This window comes from Scyliorhinus canicula, chromosome 19 (assembly GCF_902713615.1).
Source record: "Scyliorhinus canicula chromosome 19, sScyCan1.1, whole genome shotgun sequence".
Classification (NCBI taxonomy): domain Eukaryota; kingdom Metazoa; phylum Chordata; class Chondrichthyes; order Carcharhiniformes; family Scyliorhinidae; genus Scyliorhinus; species Scyliorhinus canicula.
In genome coordinates, this window is record NC_052164.1 from 92,605,437 (window position 1) to 92,623,006 (window position 17,570).

Genomic DNA, 17,570 nt, shown 5'->3' on the forward strand with positions numbered 1-17,570 from the left:
CATGAGACTGCCCAAAATTATTTAAGTATGACCCTTAGTGTAGCTAGAAACAGTACCATTTTACATTACAAGGCATAGGCACACTCTCAGTTTGTGACGGTACAACAACCGCGCAATTAAATTACTGCCTTGAGATGCCCAAAAGTGCTGAATTACGCTTATTAAATATAGACTGTGTTGTTCAATAGGGAAAATAGTTTAAAGATTTTTTTTAAAAAAACATCATGCCATTATTTAATAAATACAAACATTCCAAAATATGGATGGACTTTTTCCAGAAGTCTTATATGTTGTGTAAAAAGCACATTAGAATGAGAAACATGTTTTAAGAGTTTCATTTAATGACCTATCAGAAAGGTGTATGATGCGAGTGTCGTAATGGTGGTATTTAAATTTTTTTTTGGTTTATATGTTTGGTAAAATAAGCAGCAACAAAAATATATTAATTTGCTGAAAATCTGAAATATTGTTTTGACAACCAGTTTTGTATATTTCAACTGCAAGATTATTGTCCTTTTAAAAAGATACAAGAACCATTTTTTCTGTACCACTTTTGTCTGGATTTATACCAGAGTCCCATTTTTACCGTCATATTTTACTGCGGGTTTGAAGCTAATGGTTGCATACTCTGTCGCACTTTCCTTTTGCTGGGCCTTAACTTGCTTGACTGTGCGCCGGGATCGCTGTTGGATCACCTGAACTTCAGCGTAGTGGATATCTTCTGGCTTCTTTTTACTCACTACAGCATATACTGGTATGTCAGGGGCTACTTCATCATAGGGATGCAAATCTTCGTGTACCTTTGCCTGTAGAAATAACAAACCATAGTACTGTAAAACTGAAAAGCATTTGTCTATGCTGCAATATTATGTTTGAAAAATCAGAAGCACACAACTGTCTGATAAAGTACTCCTTGTGAGCAAGGCTTTGCCACAGAAAAGTAAAAGTGGAGAAGCAACCCTTTACTTCCCTTCCTAATATTATCTAGAATTAGCAAACATGATCTAGCCTGACACGTCAGTACAAAAACAGGGTGAGTGACATCTTTGGATGTGCAGTTCCTCGAAAGAGACATCAAGAGGATCTGTAAATTCTGGGAGTTCAGGTGGATATAGTTGATCTGATTTAAGAACGCAGAGTTATCTCAGTGTCCTAACTAACATTCTTCCCTTAACCAACACCGATAAAAGCTTATTAACTAGTCATTCATCTAATTTACTACCTGTGGAATCTTTTTGGACAAATTGACTGCTCTGCTCATTCAAACATTACAGAAAATGATCTATTATATGTAAAGTGCTATAAGATGGCGTAGATAGGTGCGGTAAATATAAACTATGTAAATGAAATTTCTTCCATATATTCCTCATTAATCTTTAGAACATACAGTGCAGAAGGAGGCCATTCGGCCCATCGAGTCTGCACCGACCCACTTAAGCCCTCACTTCCACCCTATCCCCTTAACCCATCCTAACCTAGGGGCTGGTTTAGCACAGGGCTAAAATCACTGGCTTTGAAAGCAGACCATGGTAGGCCAACAGCATGGTTCAATTCCCGTACCAGCCTCCCCGAACAGGCGCCGGAATGTGGCAACTAGGGGCTTTTCACAGTAACTTCATTTGAAGCCTACTTGTGACAATAAGCGATTTTCATTAACCTTTTTTGGACACTAAGGGCAATTTAGCATGGCCAATCCACCTAACCTGCACGTCTTTTGGACTGTGGGAGGAAACCAGAGCACCCGGAGGAAACCCACGCAGACACGGGGAGAACATGCAGACTCCGCACAGACAGTGACCCAGCGGGGAATCGAACCTGGGACCCTGGCGCTGTGAAGCCACAGTGCTATCCACTTGTGCTACCGTGCTGCAGTGTCATTTTCTCTGCTTAATTTCTACAATCATTACTTAGTGTTTTCCTATTATGGATAGAGCAGTGCCTACATTTACTTCATTAATTTATCTTAATGAAAAAGCAGGTGGTAATATCATCTTACAAAGTACATTAACCTCTCCAGGCCAGAAAACCGAGTTGTCCACAATTCTTTTGAAAATACACCAGCAACATTTTTGTACAGTAATTAAAACAGAAGGTGCTCAAGAAACTGAGCAGGCAGTTTTGAAGGAGAGTCAAGAGACAAAAGGTTAAGTCTGTTTCTCTCTCCAGAGATGTTGCCAGACCTGTTGACTTTCCCAGCACTTTGTTTTTATTTTTGTAAACGCAGTAATAATGAAATGAAATGAAAATGAAAATTGCTTATTGTCACAAGTAGGCTTCAAATGAAGTTATTGTGAAAAGCCCCTAGTCGCCACATTCCGGCACCTGTTCGGGGAGGCTGGTACGGGAATTGAACTGTGCTGCTGGCCTGCCTTGGTCTCTTTTCAAAGCCAGCGATTTAGCCCCGTGTGCTAACAATAATAATTGCTTATTGTCACAAGTAGGCTTCATTGAAGTTACTGTGAAAAGCCCCTAGTCACCACATTCCGGCGCCTGTTCGGGGAAGCCGATACGGGAATTTTTTAGATGGCCTTGTTCTGCATTACAAGCCAGCTATTTAGCCCCCATCTTGTTTTGATGCGAGTACAGTACTTTGGGAGCAGAAACATGGAAGATACACTATCTTGATAAGTAAAACAATTTTTATCCCGGTTTCATAATGTTTTGTCACAGGGCTTTGGGTGGAGACATGTAGGTGGAGGTCGAATGTTGGGTGGCTCCTGCTGGACCTTTTGTGTTTTGGCCCTATTCCGCCCAGATTTTGGGGAGAATTTTATACGAGTGATTGTTAGAAAAATTGCAGCAACCAAAGGAATGTCGAAATCCCAGAAAAAAAATCCGGGAAGAAAAGGTTTGAGCGAAAGTCCGCCGGTGAGCTCTGTGGGGAATTCAGTGGGAGGAAAGATGGCGGGAGCAAGCGCGGGGGGTGGGGCAGCAGCCATAACAGTACATAAGCTGGCCGAAATGATGGCGGGGGAGGTTGAGTGGCAGTTTTCCAAGCACTTCGACAGGCATCGAAAGGAGATGATGGCCTCACTCAAGGAATGGGTGGAAGAGATTCTTGCCCAGTAAAGGATGCTTTGGTAAAGACGGCGACGGAGGTGCGCGAGCAAGGAGGTGTTGAAGGGGCTGAAGGAGGAATTGTCGCAGCACAGTGACCATAGGTGAGGAGCTACGGAGGGTGGTGGAGAGTAACATAGGGCTGAGAGCCAAGGTGAAGAACCTGGAGAGCAGGTCTCGAAGGCAGAATCTGAGGATCGTGGGGCTGCCTGATAGGCTGGAGGCCGATAGAGGCTTTTGCAGAGATGTTGGGGGAGGAGGAGGACAGGGGTCACTGGTCGCTCCAGCCAAAACCAAAGGCAAATGAACCACCAAGAGCTGTGATTGTCTGCTTTCACATTAACCGGGTGAGGGGGAAAAAGATGAAGTGAGAGGTTAGATGGGAAGACGGTGGCATTCATATATACCAGGATATCACGGCAAAGCTGGCAAAAAGGTCAGGCGGCCTTTGGTCAGGCGACGGCGGCGTATAAACGCAACATGGGATTTGGGGTGGTCTACCCGGTGAAGCTGAGGGTCACACATAACTTCAGGGATTACTACTTTGAGACGGCGGCGGAGGCATTCGTGAAGGCTGAAGGACTGAGACCAAATTTTTATCGTTTTCATAATGTTTGATCACCATTTATGTTTTGGGTAAAAATTGAAGTGTTGTTTTCCAGTTCACAGGTTGGTGGTTAAGCATTCTAATGTCATTTTATAATTCTGAAAATTCTGAAATCCGGAAATGACTAGGTCCCACACATTCTGGATTGGAGAGGTCACAGTGTATATATTGTTGTGATTGGAGATGCAAGGTAACACTAAAACATTCCTCTTAATGTGTCTTGCACTTCTTTTTTTCCTCTGACTTTTATCTTTGCTTTGCTCATTTGGCTCTCTGTACCCAAAACACAATCACAAAGCAACTCTAAAAAAGTATTTTTTGCATGTGTCGCATTTTACTTGCATATGTAATCTCTAATCATTTTTCCTGCACAATATTTGTTCCTTAAATTATCATAAGAAGCCTTAGTCCTAATATCTTAAAACAAATTACAAAGTCAGCATGCATGTACAGCAACGCAAACTGAATGTTGACCTTTATTGCAAGGGATGGAGCATAAAAGGGAGGTCTTGCTAAAGCGTACAGGACACTGGGGAGACCTACAGTACAGTGTATTGATTGGTCACCTTACTTGAAGAGGCATATACTTGCATTCGAAAGAGTTCAGCAAAGGTTCGCGAGTCTGGGGCGGGATTCTCCCCTACCCGGCGTGACGGGGGGTCCCGGCGTAACGGGGGGTCCCGGTGTAGGGGAGTGGCGCCAACCACTCCGGGGTCGGGCCTCCCCAAAGGTGGGGAATTCTCCGCACCTTTGGGGGCTAGCCCCGCGCCGGAGCGGTTGGGACCTGAAGACTGGTGCAAAAAACCGGTGCCCCCGGCAGCGGGGCTGGCCGAAAGGCTTTCGCCGGTCGGCGCATACGCCAGCGGTAACGTCAGCGGCCAGCTGCTGCTGACGTCACCACCGGCGCATGCGCGATGTGGGTTTCTCTTCCGCTTCCGCCATGGCGGAGGCCGTGGCGGCGCGGAAGGAGAAAGAGTGCACCCAGGGCACTGGCCCGGAGTCTGAGCAGGGGGCCCCGATCGCGGGCCTGGCCACCGTGGGGGTACCCCCCGGGGTCCGATCGCCCCCCCCCCCCCCCCAGGACCCCGGGGGCCCGGTCGCGCCGCCGATCCCGCCGCCACCAAAGGTGGTTCAAACCTCGGCGGCAGGAGAGGCCTCCCAGCGGCGGGACTTCGGCCCATCGCAGGCCGGAGAATCGCCGCAGAGGCCTTGCCGATCGGAGTGGCGTGATTCCCACCACCGCCACTTCCCGGGTGGCAGAGAATCTCTGCCACGGCGGTGGCGGGACTTTCGGCGGCCCCAGGCAATTCTCCGACCCTGCTGGGGTCGGAGAATTTCGCCCCTGAATCCCGGGATGAAGGGGCTTCTATTTCATGAGGATCGGTTGGGCCAAGACTCAGTGAAGTTTCTAAGAATGGGCAGTGGTCTTAATGAAACACATAGGGCGGGATTCTCCCAACAGGAGTCTAAGTGCCGTGCCAGAGTAAATACCGGAGTGTTTTACTCCGACGTCTGTGCCCTTTCCCAGACCCCTATTTTCCCCTCTCCATGGGGCTAGCAGGGGCATCGCGCAGCATCAGAGACCCAGCGCCCCGTAAAAGACACAGCACCTTGGGTCCCGCGCATGCGCAGTTGGGCCGGCGCCAGCTAGCGCATGTGCGGTGGCCGTCCTCCCCCCAGGCCGCCCCGCACAAAGATGCCGCATGGATCCAGGCTGGCTGGCGGAAGAAAGGAGGCCTGCCGACAGAGAGGCCGGCCCACCGATTGGTGGGCTGGCCACTCCAGAGGGCCTCCCCGGGGTTGGAACCCCCCACCCACAGGCTGCTTCCGGCCCTTGGAGCCCCAGGTCCTGCCGGCCCGAGAGCAGGTTAGAATGGCAGGTTAGGTTAGTGGGGGGAAAATCCCGCCCATAGGATTCTGGGGACGCTAGATGAGGTAGACACTGAGAGACTGTTCCCCCTTGTGGGGAAATTAGAACTATTGAGCAGAGTTTAACAAAACGGGGTTTCCCATTTAAGCTGGAGATGGTTAGTGTTTGGAATTCTCTCCCTCAGTGAATACTGGAAGCTGGATCGTTGAATATATTCAAAACTGTGATTGACAAGATAATTGAGGGTTATGGGGGGCAGGTAGCAAAAGTGGAGTCAAGACCAGAATCAGGTCAACCATGGCTCAATTTGCCGACTGGTCTACTCTCCCTATTCCTTATGTTCTTATCAATGTTTCAGAAAAAGCAATGCCGTCTGGATTTACATATTTCTTGCAACAAAACATCGAGTTTATTTCAGTATGTGTTGTAACACCATGCAGAATGGTTGGAGATTTCTCGGAGGGCAAAGTCTGCCTCCATCAACTTTTAATGTTTGCAAGCTCTCTGTAAAAATGATAAAATGTGATTATTTCAAGCTTCCATTTTTAATCTATTTTGTGCATTATTATTACCTGTGCACGTTTACCGTCTCTTCGTTTACCTTCTCGTGTCCTGGTCTCAATAACTACAAAGAAGAATGAACCAAGGCAATCAGTTTCATGCTTGAAGAAACTTTAAGAAACTTTGAAAATTTGATCAACACATTTGGCTGAAATCTTTCCCCACTCAGAAATTTCTCGGACGTCGGCACCATTTCAAGAGCCCAGACCCCACTTAGGTGACTGGTGCGCCTGCCAGCTGAATTTTATGGGCGGGCGGGGGGGGGGGGGGACCTCTGCATTTGCTGTCCAATTTGGGATGGCAGGTTGGTCCTGGTGACTTTTTAAGGAGCTGCTTCGCAGAACTAAAATCGGAGATTCTGGCCCCTATGAAGGCCTCCATGGAAAAGATGCTGGAGGTCCAGAAGGCACAGGAGAAGGCAATCAAGGAGGTGCAGAGGAAGGTGTCTGAGAACGAGGACGAGATCCTGGGCCTGGCGGTCAGGGTGGAGGCGCACGAGGCCCGACACAAGAGATGGCAGGAGAGGCTGGATGACCTCGAATACAGGTCTCGGAGTCACAACCTGCAGATCCTGGGCCTCCCTGAAGGTGCGGAGGGGGCGGATGCGAGCACGTATATGACTGCAATGCTGGGGACGCTGATGGGCGCGGGGACCTTCCCGCGGCCCTTGGAATTGGACGGAGTGCATAGGGTCCGAGCCAGGAAGCTGAGGGGGAACGAACCACCGAGGGCGATGGTGATAATGTTCCACCGCTTTACAGACAGAGAGCGTGTCCTACGTTGGGCAAAGAAGGTGCGGAGCAGTAAGTGGGAGAACGGCGAGATTCGCATATACCAGGACTTGGGAGCTGAGCTGGTGAGGAGAAGTGCGGTTTTCAACCGGGCTAAGGCGGTCCTCCACAGCAAAGGGGTGAAGTTCGGGCTCCTGCATCCGGCGAGGCTTTGGGTAACGTAACAGGATAGGCACCATTATGTTGATACGCCGGACGAAGCGTGGACATTCATTAGGCACGAAAAGCTGGACTTGAACTAAGGGGCAGCTGCACGTTGGTGAAACGCATTGGCGGGGGGGGGTGTAATCGGGGGTTGGCCTGTTGTAAGTGTGTTTGTAGAATTTAAGTTTGTTTGCTCTTCTTTTCCTGTTTTTGTTTCAGGGGGCGGGGCAACGCCCGGGCTGTGTTGTCCGGCGAACGGGAAGGATCCGGATGGCACTTGCCCTCTTACCCGGAGGAGACGATAGTAGGTTCGGAGATAGAGGCGGGAGTGGCTGGGGTCAGCATGGGTCAGCTGACTTACGGAAGCGCAATGGGGGGGAAATCAGTGCTAAGCGGGTGCTTGGCTGGAGGGGGAAGGGGTGCTGTTTTGCTGACTGAAGGGGAGTCAGTTGTTGGGGATGGATGGAAAGTCGGGCTGGGGGGCCTCCGGCGGGAGGGGTGGAGTGAGTGGGGGGTGTGGCTGGCCGAAAAAGGGAGATGGCTAGTCGGCGGGAGGGGGGGGGGGGGGGGGGGGGGGGGGGGGGAGCCTATCCAGGCTGATCACGTGGAATGTGAGGGGCCTGAACGGGCTGGTCAAGAGGACCCATGTGTTCTCACACTTAAAGGGATTGAAGGCGGGTGTGGCCATAATACAGGAGACGCACTTAAAACCCGCTGACCAAACAAGGTTAAGGATGGGATGGGTGGGCCAGGTGTTCCACTCGGGGCTAGACTCAAAGACCAGAGGGGTGGCAATTCTGGTGAGTAAACGGGTGGTGTTTGAAGCAGGGAGCATCGTGGCGGACAAGGGGGGTTGGTACATAATAGTGAGTGGCAAATTACAGGGGGCCCGGGTGGTGGTGGTGAACGTGTATGCCCCGAACTGGGATGATGCGGAATTCATGAGGCGCATGTTGGGTAAAATCCCGGACTTGGAGACAAGTAACTTGATTATGGGGGGGGGGGGGGGGGGGGGACTTTAATACTGTCTTGGATCCGGTGTTGGACCGATCTAAGTCCAGGTCGGGAAAGAGGCCGGCGGCAGCCAGGGCCCTGTGGGAGTTCATGGATCAGATGGGGGGGCGTGGACCCGTGGAGATTCGTGTAGCCTAGGGCGAAGGAGTTCTCCTTTTTCTCCCACGTCCATAAAGTCTACTCACGGATTGACTTCTTTGTGTTGAGCAGGGCGTTAATCCCGAGGGTGGAGGGGGGTTGAGTTCTTGGCCATTGCGGTCTCGGACCATGCCCCGCATTGGGTGGACCTGCGACTGGGGGCAGAGTGGGGGCTGCGCCCTCTCTGGAGACTGGATGTGGGGCTGCTGGCGGATGAAGAGGTGTGTGGGCGGATAAGGAGGAACATTCAGAACTATGTGACAACGAATGACACGGGGGAGGTAACAGCGGCATCGGTTTGGGAGGCTGTGAAGTCGGTCATCAGGTTGGAGTTAATCTCTATTAGATCTCACAGAGAGAAGAGGGAGAGGGCGGAGAGGGAGAGGCTGGTGAGAGAGTTACTTAGGGTAGACAGGAAGTACGCGGAGGCCCCCCAAGGGGGGGCTGCTAAAGGAGCGCCGGAGATTACAGGCGGAGTTTGATTTGTTGACCACAGGGAAGGCGGAGGCACAGTTGAGGAAAGTGAAAGGAGCAGTCTACGAGTATGGGGAGAAAGCCAGTAGGATGCTGGCGCACCAACTCCGCAGGAGGGAGGAGGCCAGGGAGATCGGGGGAGTGCGGGATAAGCAAGATAACACGGTGTTGAGCCCACATAGGATCAATGTAGTCTTCAAGGAGTTTTATGGGAAGCTATACGAGTCAGAACCCTCAAGGAGAGGGGAAGGGATGAAGCAATTTCTGGATCGATTGAGGTTCCCAAGGGTGGACGAAAAGCGGGTGGAAGGACTGCGGGCTCCGATTGAGTTGGAGGAGGTAGTTAAGGGACTGGCAAGTATGCAATCGGGCAAGGCCCCGGGGCAGGAAGGCTTTCCTGTAGAATTTTATAAGAAGTTCTCGGAGCTGCTGAGCCCATTCCTGCTCAGAACCTTTAACGAGGCGAAGGAGAGAGGAACCCCCCCCCCCCCCACCCCCGACGATGTCGCAGGTACTGATCGCGCTCATTTTGAAGAAGGATCTGCTTCATTGTGGGTCCCACAGGCTGATATCGCTCCTGAATGTAGATGCCAAATTGCGGGCAAAAATTCTGACCACCAGAATAGAGGACTGTGTCCCAGGAGTGATCGAGGAAGACCAGACGGGTTTCGTCAAGGGCAGGCAACTGAACACAAATGTAAGGAGGCTCCTGAATATTATTATGATGCCCTCGGAGGGAGGGGAGGTAGAAGTAGTGGCTGCAATGGAAGCGGAGAAGGCCTTTGACAGGGTGGGGGTACCTGTGGGAAGTGATAGGTAGGCTTGGATTCGGGGAGGGATTCATAGGGTGGGTCAAGCTACTGTATCAGGCCCCCGTAGCGAGTGTGTCCACAAACCGGCTGAGGTCGGAGTATTTCAGTTTGTACCGAGGGACGAGGCAGGCATGCCCCCTGTCCCCGTTACTATTTGCCCTGGAAATTGAGCCGTTGGCCATAGCGCTTAAGACTCAAGGAACTGGAGGGGGCTGGTCCGGGGGGGTGGGAGGTACACCGGGTTTCCCTCTACGCAGATGACCTGCTGTTGTATATTTCCGACCCGCTAGGAGGGATGGGGGAGATCGTGCGGATCCTGGGGGATTTGGGAGCTTCTCGGGGTACAAGTTGAACGTGGGGAAAAGTGAGCTGTTTGTAATCCACGATAGGGGTCAGGAGGAGAAACTTGGGGAGCTCCCGCTCAAGATAGTGGAGAGGAGCTTTTGATATTTAGTTATACAGGTGGCTAGGAACTGGGCTGCCCTACACAGGTTCAACTTATCTCGGCTGGTGGAGCAGGTGGAGGGAGATTTTAAAAGGTGGGACACATAGAACATAGAACATAGAACAGTACAGCGCAGAACAGGCCCTTCGGCCCTCGATGTTGTGCCGAGTCATGATCACCCTACTCAAACCCACATATCCACCCTATACTCCTAACCCAACAACCCCCCCCCTTAACCTTACTTTTATTAGGACACTACGGGCAATTTAGCATGGCCAATCCACCTAACCCGCACATCTTTGGACTGTGGGAGGAAACCGGAGCACCCGGAGGAAACCCACGCACACAGGGGGAGGACGTGCAGACTCCACACAGACAGTGACCCAGCCGGGAATCGAACCTGGGACCCTGGAGCTGTGAAGCATTTATGCTAACCACCATGCTACCCTGCTGCCCCTGGCGGGAAGAGTGCAGACTGTGAAGGTGACGGTTCTTCCCAGATTCCTGTTCGTTTTTCAGTGTCTCCCCATTTCCATCCCCAAATCCTTTTTCAAGCGGGTGGACAGGATTATCACGGGGTTTGTGTGGGCAAATAATACCCCGCGAGCCAAAAGACTATTCTTGGAGCGTCGCCGGTGGGGGGGGTTAGCACTGCCGAACTTCTGTAGCTACTACTGGGCAGCTAATGTGGCCATGATAAGGAAATGGGTAACGGAGAAGTGGTTGGCGTGGGGGCGGCGTCATGCAAAGGCACCAGCCTTGGGACACTGGTAACGGCACCGCTGCCAATCTCGCCGGCACGGTACAGCACAAGCCCAGTGGTGGCGGTGGCACTGAGAGTCTGGGGTCGGTGGAGAAGTCACAGGAAGGAGGAGGGGGCCTCAGTTTGGACCCCAACACGAAAAACCATAGATTTGCTCCAGGCAGGATAGATGGTGGGGGGGGGGTTCCAAGGCTGGTATAGGGCAGGCATTAGAAGGATGGGGACCTGCTTATAGACGGGACTTTCCCTAGCTTGAAGGCGCTGGAGGAGAAGTTCGGCCTGCCCCCGGGAAAAGCTTTCAGATACCTCCAGGTCCGGGACTTCCTCAAAAAACAGGTGGGGACATTTCCGCTGCTACCCCCACGAAGGATACAGGACAAGGTTGTGTCTGGCATCTGGATAGGAGAGGGGAGGGTGTCGGACAAAAATCAGGAGCTGCAGGAGGCGGAGGTAGCCCCAGTGGAGGAGCTGAAGGGCAAGTGGGAGGAGGAGCTAGGCGAGGTCGTGGTGAATGTATAGTACTAGTAATTCACCAGTGTATTAGTATCATGTTCTGCCATTGTGTTACAGCTATGTTATGTTGTTGACCTTGTGGGCTCCACCTATGGGCCATTGTGTGGCTTCACCCACAGGGGGATATGTTGGGGCATGTACGGGCTCCGCCCATGGCACCCCCCCTTGAAAGAGTAGTTGACCTGCAGGTGGTCCACAGTATTGTACTAGTCGCAGGCAGGCTCTGTTCTAAGCTGATTAAACCTCGGTTTGCTTCTACTCGTGTCTTTGAGTAAATTGATGGTCGCATCAGAGGTGCTGGAGGAGGGCATGTGGGCCGGTGCCTTGGGCAGGGTGAACTCGTCCGCATCATGTGCCAGGTTCAGTTTAATTCAGTTTAAGGTGGTGCACTGGGCTCGCATGACGACGGCGAGAATGAGCAAGTTTTTGGGGTGGAGGACAGGTGCGCGAGATGTGCAGGGAGCCCAAAGAACCATGTCCATATATTTTGGGCATGCCCGGTGCTTAAAGAATTCTGGCAGGGCTTGGCGAGGACTATGTCCAGGATTTTGGACACGCGGGTGGAGCCAAGTCCAACAATAGCGATCTTTGGGGTGTCGGAGGATCCGAGAGTGCAGGAAGCGAAAGAGGCCGAGGTGTTGGCCGGAGGCGGATCTTGTTAATGTGGAGGGACTCGATACCCCCAAGCGTGGAGACCTGGGTTAGTGATATGGCTGGGTTCCTCAGCCTGGAGCGGATAAAGTTTGCCTTGAGAGGGTCCTTGATGGGGTACTCCCGGCGTTGGCAAGCTTTCCTTGACTTTCTAGGGTAGCAGAAAGTGTCAGCAGCAATGGAGGGGGGGGGGGGGGGGGGGCTCAGGTGGGGGGAATTGTTGATATAATGTGTATTTTAATTTTGTATAATGATAGCAGCCACCTTGTTTTGTTAAATATTTTTCGTTTATTTTCTTTGTTATGTAAAAATTTTGGTTGAAAAAAGCTTTAATAAGAACAATTTTATAATAAGATAGTTGTACAGCCTAATATTTTTTGAGAGTGATTACTTTTTAGTGCACATTGGTGCCGAACCACTGGAACTGATGGTTTTTTAGCTTATCAGAATTACCCGACTTCTCTTCAAGACTTTTTATTTTTCATTTTTGCACACTTAATCCATCTGTTTAAAAATCCCCCCTTCCCTTTTCTTAACTCAAGTTAATTTTGATAGAAAGGTGTAATATCCTATTCCAGCCATGTGGATGCACTATTGGAGGAAGGAACGAGCGTGCTAACTTTCCTAACTGGTGTACAGTGACACCAAATGGTCTGGATTAAGTGATGCATCTCATTTTAAAGTTGAAGAAAAATTTGCACCAATTTAGATGAAAAGGTCACACAGCCCCCGAAACGAAAACTCTTGTTTTTCTCCCTCTGCAGACACTGCTAAATCGGCTGAGTATTTCCAGCATTTTCTGTTTTTAATTTCAGATTTCCAGCATCCGGAGTACTTTGCTCTCTCTAATATGATCTTTTTTTTTAAAAATGTTTATATTCTTCATTTTCGCATTTCCCTTCAAATTTTACACCCCACCCACAGACAGTAAACGGTAACAAATACAAAATCAATCCCCTTAGCAATAACAACGACCCCATCCTCCCACCATCCCAAACATCAGCCCACCTGTCAATATCTGCATCCAGTAAAACAAACCCTCCCACGGTGGAAACAAAAAACAAAGGAGAAAAAGAAAAAGGAGTCCGGGACTGCCCATGGTCACCATAGAGAGTCCACACCCCCCCCCCCCCCCCCCCCCCCCCCCCCCCCCCCCCCCCCCCCACACACACACACACACTCAACGCCGTCCAACCTCTGAAAGAGTACCGTACATGATACCCAAGAGTTGGAAACACCGCCCTCTCCCCCCTCCAACACCTCCCGTCCACTCCCTCTTGTAAAACTCCTCCCCCCAACCTCGGTTCCTTCCCCCCAACTTTCCACCCCGGCTAGACCACTCGGACCCTGTTTTGCCAGGCTCCGATGGCCGCTGCCCCTCCCCCCACCTCACTCCCGTTCACTGACCGGCTTAAACCGGCCAGCGTGGAGTCCCCCGCCCGGGTCCCTTTCCCCCTTGCCCGGCCCCAGGAAAGCCCAGAAATCCCCTATTAGCACGCAAACCTCGCATATCCACCTACACTCTAATATGATCTTTGGTAAGGGTTAAAGTTTGGCCAGAATATCAGAAGGGTTTTCCAGTGCAGTGCAGGAACTGAAGTACTGCACCAAGGGGAAATAAATGCACTTCCCACAATGGAATGGGAGGCACTGGGAAGGGCTTTCAGGCAAGATACACCGGCATTGGAGGCAGTCCAGAAATGGTTCGTTAAGTTGATCCCGGGTATGGAGGGATTTTCTTATGATGAGGAGAGTTTTAGTAGGGTGGGCCTGTACTCATTGCAGTTTAGAAGAATGAGAGATGCCTTTATTGAGACAAATAGGATTCTCAGGGGGCTTGACTAGATAGATTCTGAGGGGTTGAGATGGCATAATCAAAAGGGGCAGCCCATTTAAGACAGAGTAGAGGACAATCTTTTTCTCTCAGGGTGGTGAATCAGTGGAATTCCTTACCGCAGAGCGTTATAGAGGCGAGACAATTAAGCATGTTCAAGGCTGAGATAGATTTTTAGTCAGCAAGGGAATAAAGTATTATATCATATCTGATCAATCATGATCTCATTGAATGTGGAGCAGACTTGATGGGCCAAATAGCCTACGTCTGCTGTTATGGTCACATTAAAGCATTGGAAACAGGTCCCTCATCCTGGGGGAGTAATATGGATAATATGAATATCTATCAGCAATAAAAAAAAGACAAAAATGAACTATAAAGAAACACCACAGAAAAATAGAATCAATAACAGGTGACAGCAGGTCATCGACCTGAAATGTTAATACTTTCTTCCCCACAGTTACGCCTGACCTGCTATGTGTTTTCAATGTTTTCCATTCTTGTACAATAAAATTAACCACCCAGTTACTGATTCTCCCAATCACTCACCTGTACTGTTTTCTTTTGATTTACTTTTTTTGGATTTGTTCCTGTTGGAGAAAAATATTCCTAAGTCAGTTTAATTTTGTAATCAAAGTTCTTTGCTTTTACACACATTTTCAGAGAACGTACTGGGGATAATTTTACTGTGAATTGTGCTGGCGCATGTTAAAGGGTGTTCATAGAATTTACGGTGCAGAAGGCCCTTGGAAAGAGCACCCCACTTAAGCCCATACCTCCATCCTGTCCCCGTAACCCAGTAACCCCCCCTAACCTATTGGACACTAAGGGCAATTTAGCATGGCCAATCCACCTAACCTGCACATCTTTGGATTGTGGGAGGAAACCGGAGCCCTCGGATGGAAACCCACGCAAACACAGGGAGAAAGTGCATACTCCTCACAGTCATCCGAGGCCAGAATTGAACCCGGGGCCCTGGAGTTGTGAGGCAGAAGTGCTAACCACTGTGCCACCCCTGGGTTGCTCACGGACACTTTAATCCCCTGAGAAGTATTCAGCTTCTGGGTTTAATTTCTGCAGATTTTTAAAAAAAAAAATTTATGGAGTGTGGTGTCACTGACTGGGCCAGCATTTATTCCTAATTTCCTTTGAGAAGATGGTAATGAGCGGTCTTCTTGAACCGCTGCAGTCCATGTGGTGTATGTACACACGCAATGCTATTATGGAGGGAATTCCAGGATTTTGACCCAACGGCAGTGAAGGAACGGCGATATAGTTTCAAGTCAGGATGGTGAGTAACTTGGGAGGGGAACTTGCAGGTGGTGTTCCCATGTGCCTGCTGCCCCTGTCCTTCTAAATAGTAGCGGTCGTGGGTTTGGAAGGTGCTGTCTAAAGAGCCTTGGTACTTTCCTGAAATGCATCTTATAGACAGTACAGGCTGCTGCCAGAATGTTTGTGGAAGGGGTGCCAATTAACCAGGCTGCTTTGTCCTGGGTGGTATCAAGCCTCTTGAGTGTTGTTGGCGCTGCACTCATCCAGGCAAGTGGAGAGTAGTCCATCACAATCCTGATCGGTGTCTTGTAGATAATGGGCAGGCTTTGGGGAGTCAGGAGGCGAGTTGCTCGCTCCAGGATTCCTAGCCTCTGGCCTGTTCACAAAAATTATACGGCTGATCCAGTTGAGTTTCTGGTCAATGCTAACCCCAGGTTGTTGATCATGGGTCGGGGATTCATATAGTGTTTGAGGAGGAGAAAATCCTTGGAATGGGAAACACAGAATTTCCTTCTGGGGCAAACAGGAGCACTTCAATATATCAGAGGGTATACGGCACAGAAAAAGGCCATTCAGCCCAAACAATGTGTCAGTGTCTATACTCCACTCAAACCTCCTCCATCTAAATAAACCATCAGAACCTTCTCCCGGTCCTCTCTGCGTCTATACTGTTCACTTCAGCCAGTCCATGTGGCAAGGGGTTTCACATTACTCAAAGAAGAGTGCCAAAGAAGTTTCTTCTGAATTCCCTATTGATTTCCTGGTCACTATCTTATATTGTTGGCCTCTAGTTATGCTCTTCCCCACAAGATGAAACATTCTCTCTGTATCCACTCCAACAACACCTTTCATAATTTTATTGGGACACAGCTCAATCTTCCATTTCACAAGAGAGAAGTGACCCACCCAGCCTGCAGTCCTTACCCACACATTTCTGGTATCATCCTTGTAAATCTCTCTGCACCATCTTCAATGCCTCTATATCCTTTTTATAACATAGAACATAGAACAGTACATAGAACAGTACAGCACAGAACAGGCCCTTCGGCCCTCGATGTTGTGCCGAGCAATGATCACCCTACTCAAACCCACGTATCCACCCTATACCCGTAACCCAACAACCCCCCTTAACCTTACTTTTTAGGACACTACGGGCAATTTAGCATAGCCAATCCACCTAACCCGCACATCTTTGGACTGTGGGAGGAAACCGGAGCACCCGGAGGAAACCCACGCACACACGGGGAGGACGTGCAGACTCCGCACAGACAGTGACCCAGCCGGGAACCGAACCTGGGACCCTGGAGCTGTGAAGCATTTATGCTAACCACCATGCTACCATTCTGCCCTCATTGCGATAAGAGCTGTATTCCAAGTGTGGTCCAACCGACGTCTACATATTTGGCAGAACCGCCCCTATTTTTCAATTCTAGCACTCAAACATGAAGCTTAATGGGTTTTTTATGGCCTATGGTACAATGTTTAGTGACCAATGTATTTTTACTCCAAGATCCCTTTGTTCCTCTACCCCATCTAGACTGGTCTTGGTCCACAAGGGCATTTAGAAAGAAATTAAACATAGTTGAGCCACTTTGGTCCCTTTCCTGGCAGGTCTGACCTAGTGGAGAAGCCATGGTTGCTTCTCTACTCCAGTCTCAGATTAATATTAAAGTCTGACTCAATTATGTCATTGGAACCCAATCTACATATTTAATGAAGGGCCTTGTCAGCTTATGGCAGGTGCCTTTGCTACCTATAATTTAAAATTAGTTAATCAGTGGAAGCTAGAGGCAGGTAGACAGCAGGTAGACAAAGTTCTAATGAAAGATCATCAACCCAAAATGTTAGCTCCTGTTTCTCCCTCTCTGTAGTTGATGCCAGACAAGTTGTGTATTCCAGTGTTTTCTGATCTTATTGCAATTTCTCAGCTGTTTTAACTATTGTCGCACTTTCCCGATATTGCAACAGTATGCAACACATAATCGATTCAGAAGCATTTTTCAATGTCCTGAGAATGTGGAAAAGCTCCAATATCAAATGGCTTCCATCACCTGTATTTATTCTGCAGTTGACATGCAGCAATTGTCATACTACTGGCATAAATTTTAAGTTTGGGGAAAATTCTTCATTTGTAGAACTTGCAGCCCATGTAGCCACAGCAATAATGTCAAATCTGTCACCTGAATGCATTAGAAAGGGTGAGAGGATAATAGGAAAGGAGTCCAATAGCAAAAAAGCTGTAGGGGGAAGTGAAAGACATTTTCTGTTGGGGTAATTAATATATTAAAAATTAGATATTCGTATGAGAATAACTTAAGCAATTAAGTGTGAATTGAATATTAGATCAAGGGAACCGAGGGGTCATGTAAGATGCTACATATAGTCAAGATATCCCAAAAGACAGTGAAGCACTTTGGACATTTAGTCATTGTTGTAATGTAGCAGACAAATAGTAATCCAATAATAACCAGAAAATCTGTTTCTGGTGGTGTTGGTTGGGCGATCAATATTGGCCTGGACACAGAGGATAACTCCGCTGCTTTTCTGTAGAATAGTGCAGTGGTAGCTTCACATCCACCCAAGAGGGTGCATAGGGCCTTTGTTTAATATCTCACTTGAAAGAG

The 17,570-nt window shown here is 49.3% G+C and overlaps 1 protein-coding gene across 1 annotated transcript in view; it reads right to left on the reverse strand.

Moving 5' to 3' along the window:
* Window positions 1-323: 323 nt before the first annotated feature.
* LOC119954439 (uncharacterized protein C11orf52 homolog) overlaps window positions 324-17,570 on the reverse strand; it is a 42,206-nt gene continuing 24,959 nt past the window's right edge. Inside the window, exons 2-4 of the mRNA XM_038779652.1 lie at window positions 14,224-14,264; window positions 6,107-6,159; window positions 324-806 (exon numbers count right to left, since the gene is read on the reverse strand). Coding sequence (XP_038635580.1) covers window positions 564-806; window positions 6,107-6,159; window positions 14,224-14,264 — 337 coding nt within the window. The 3' untranslated portion in view covers window positions 324-563. The remainder of the gene's footprint in view (window positions 807-6,106; window positions 6,160-14,223; window positions 14,265-17,570) is intronic.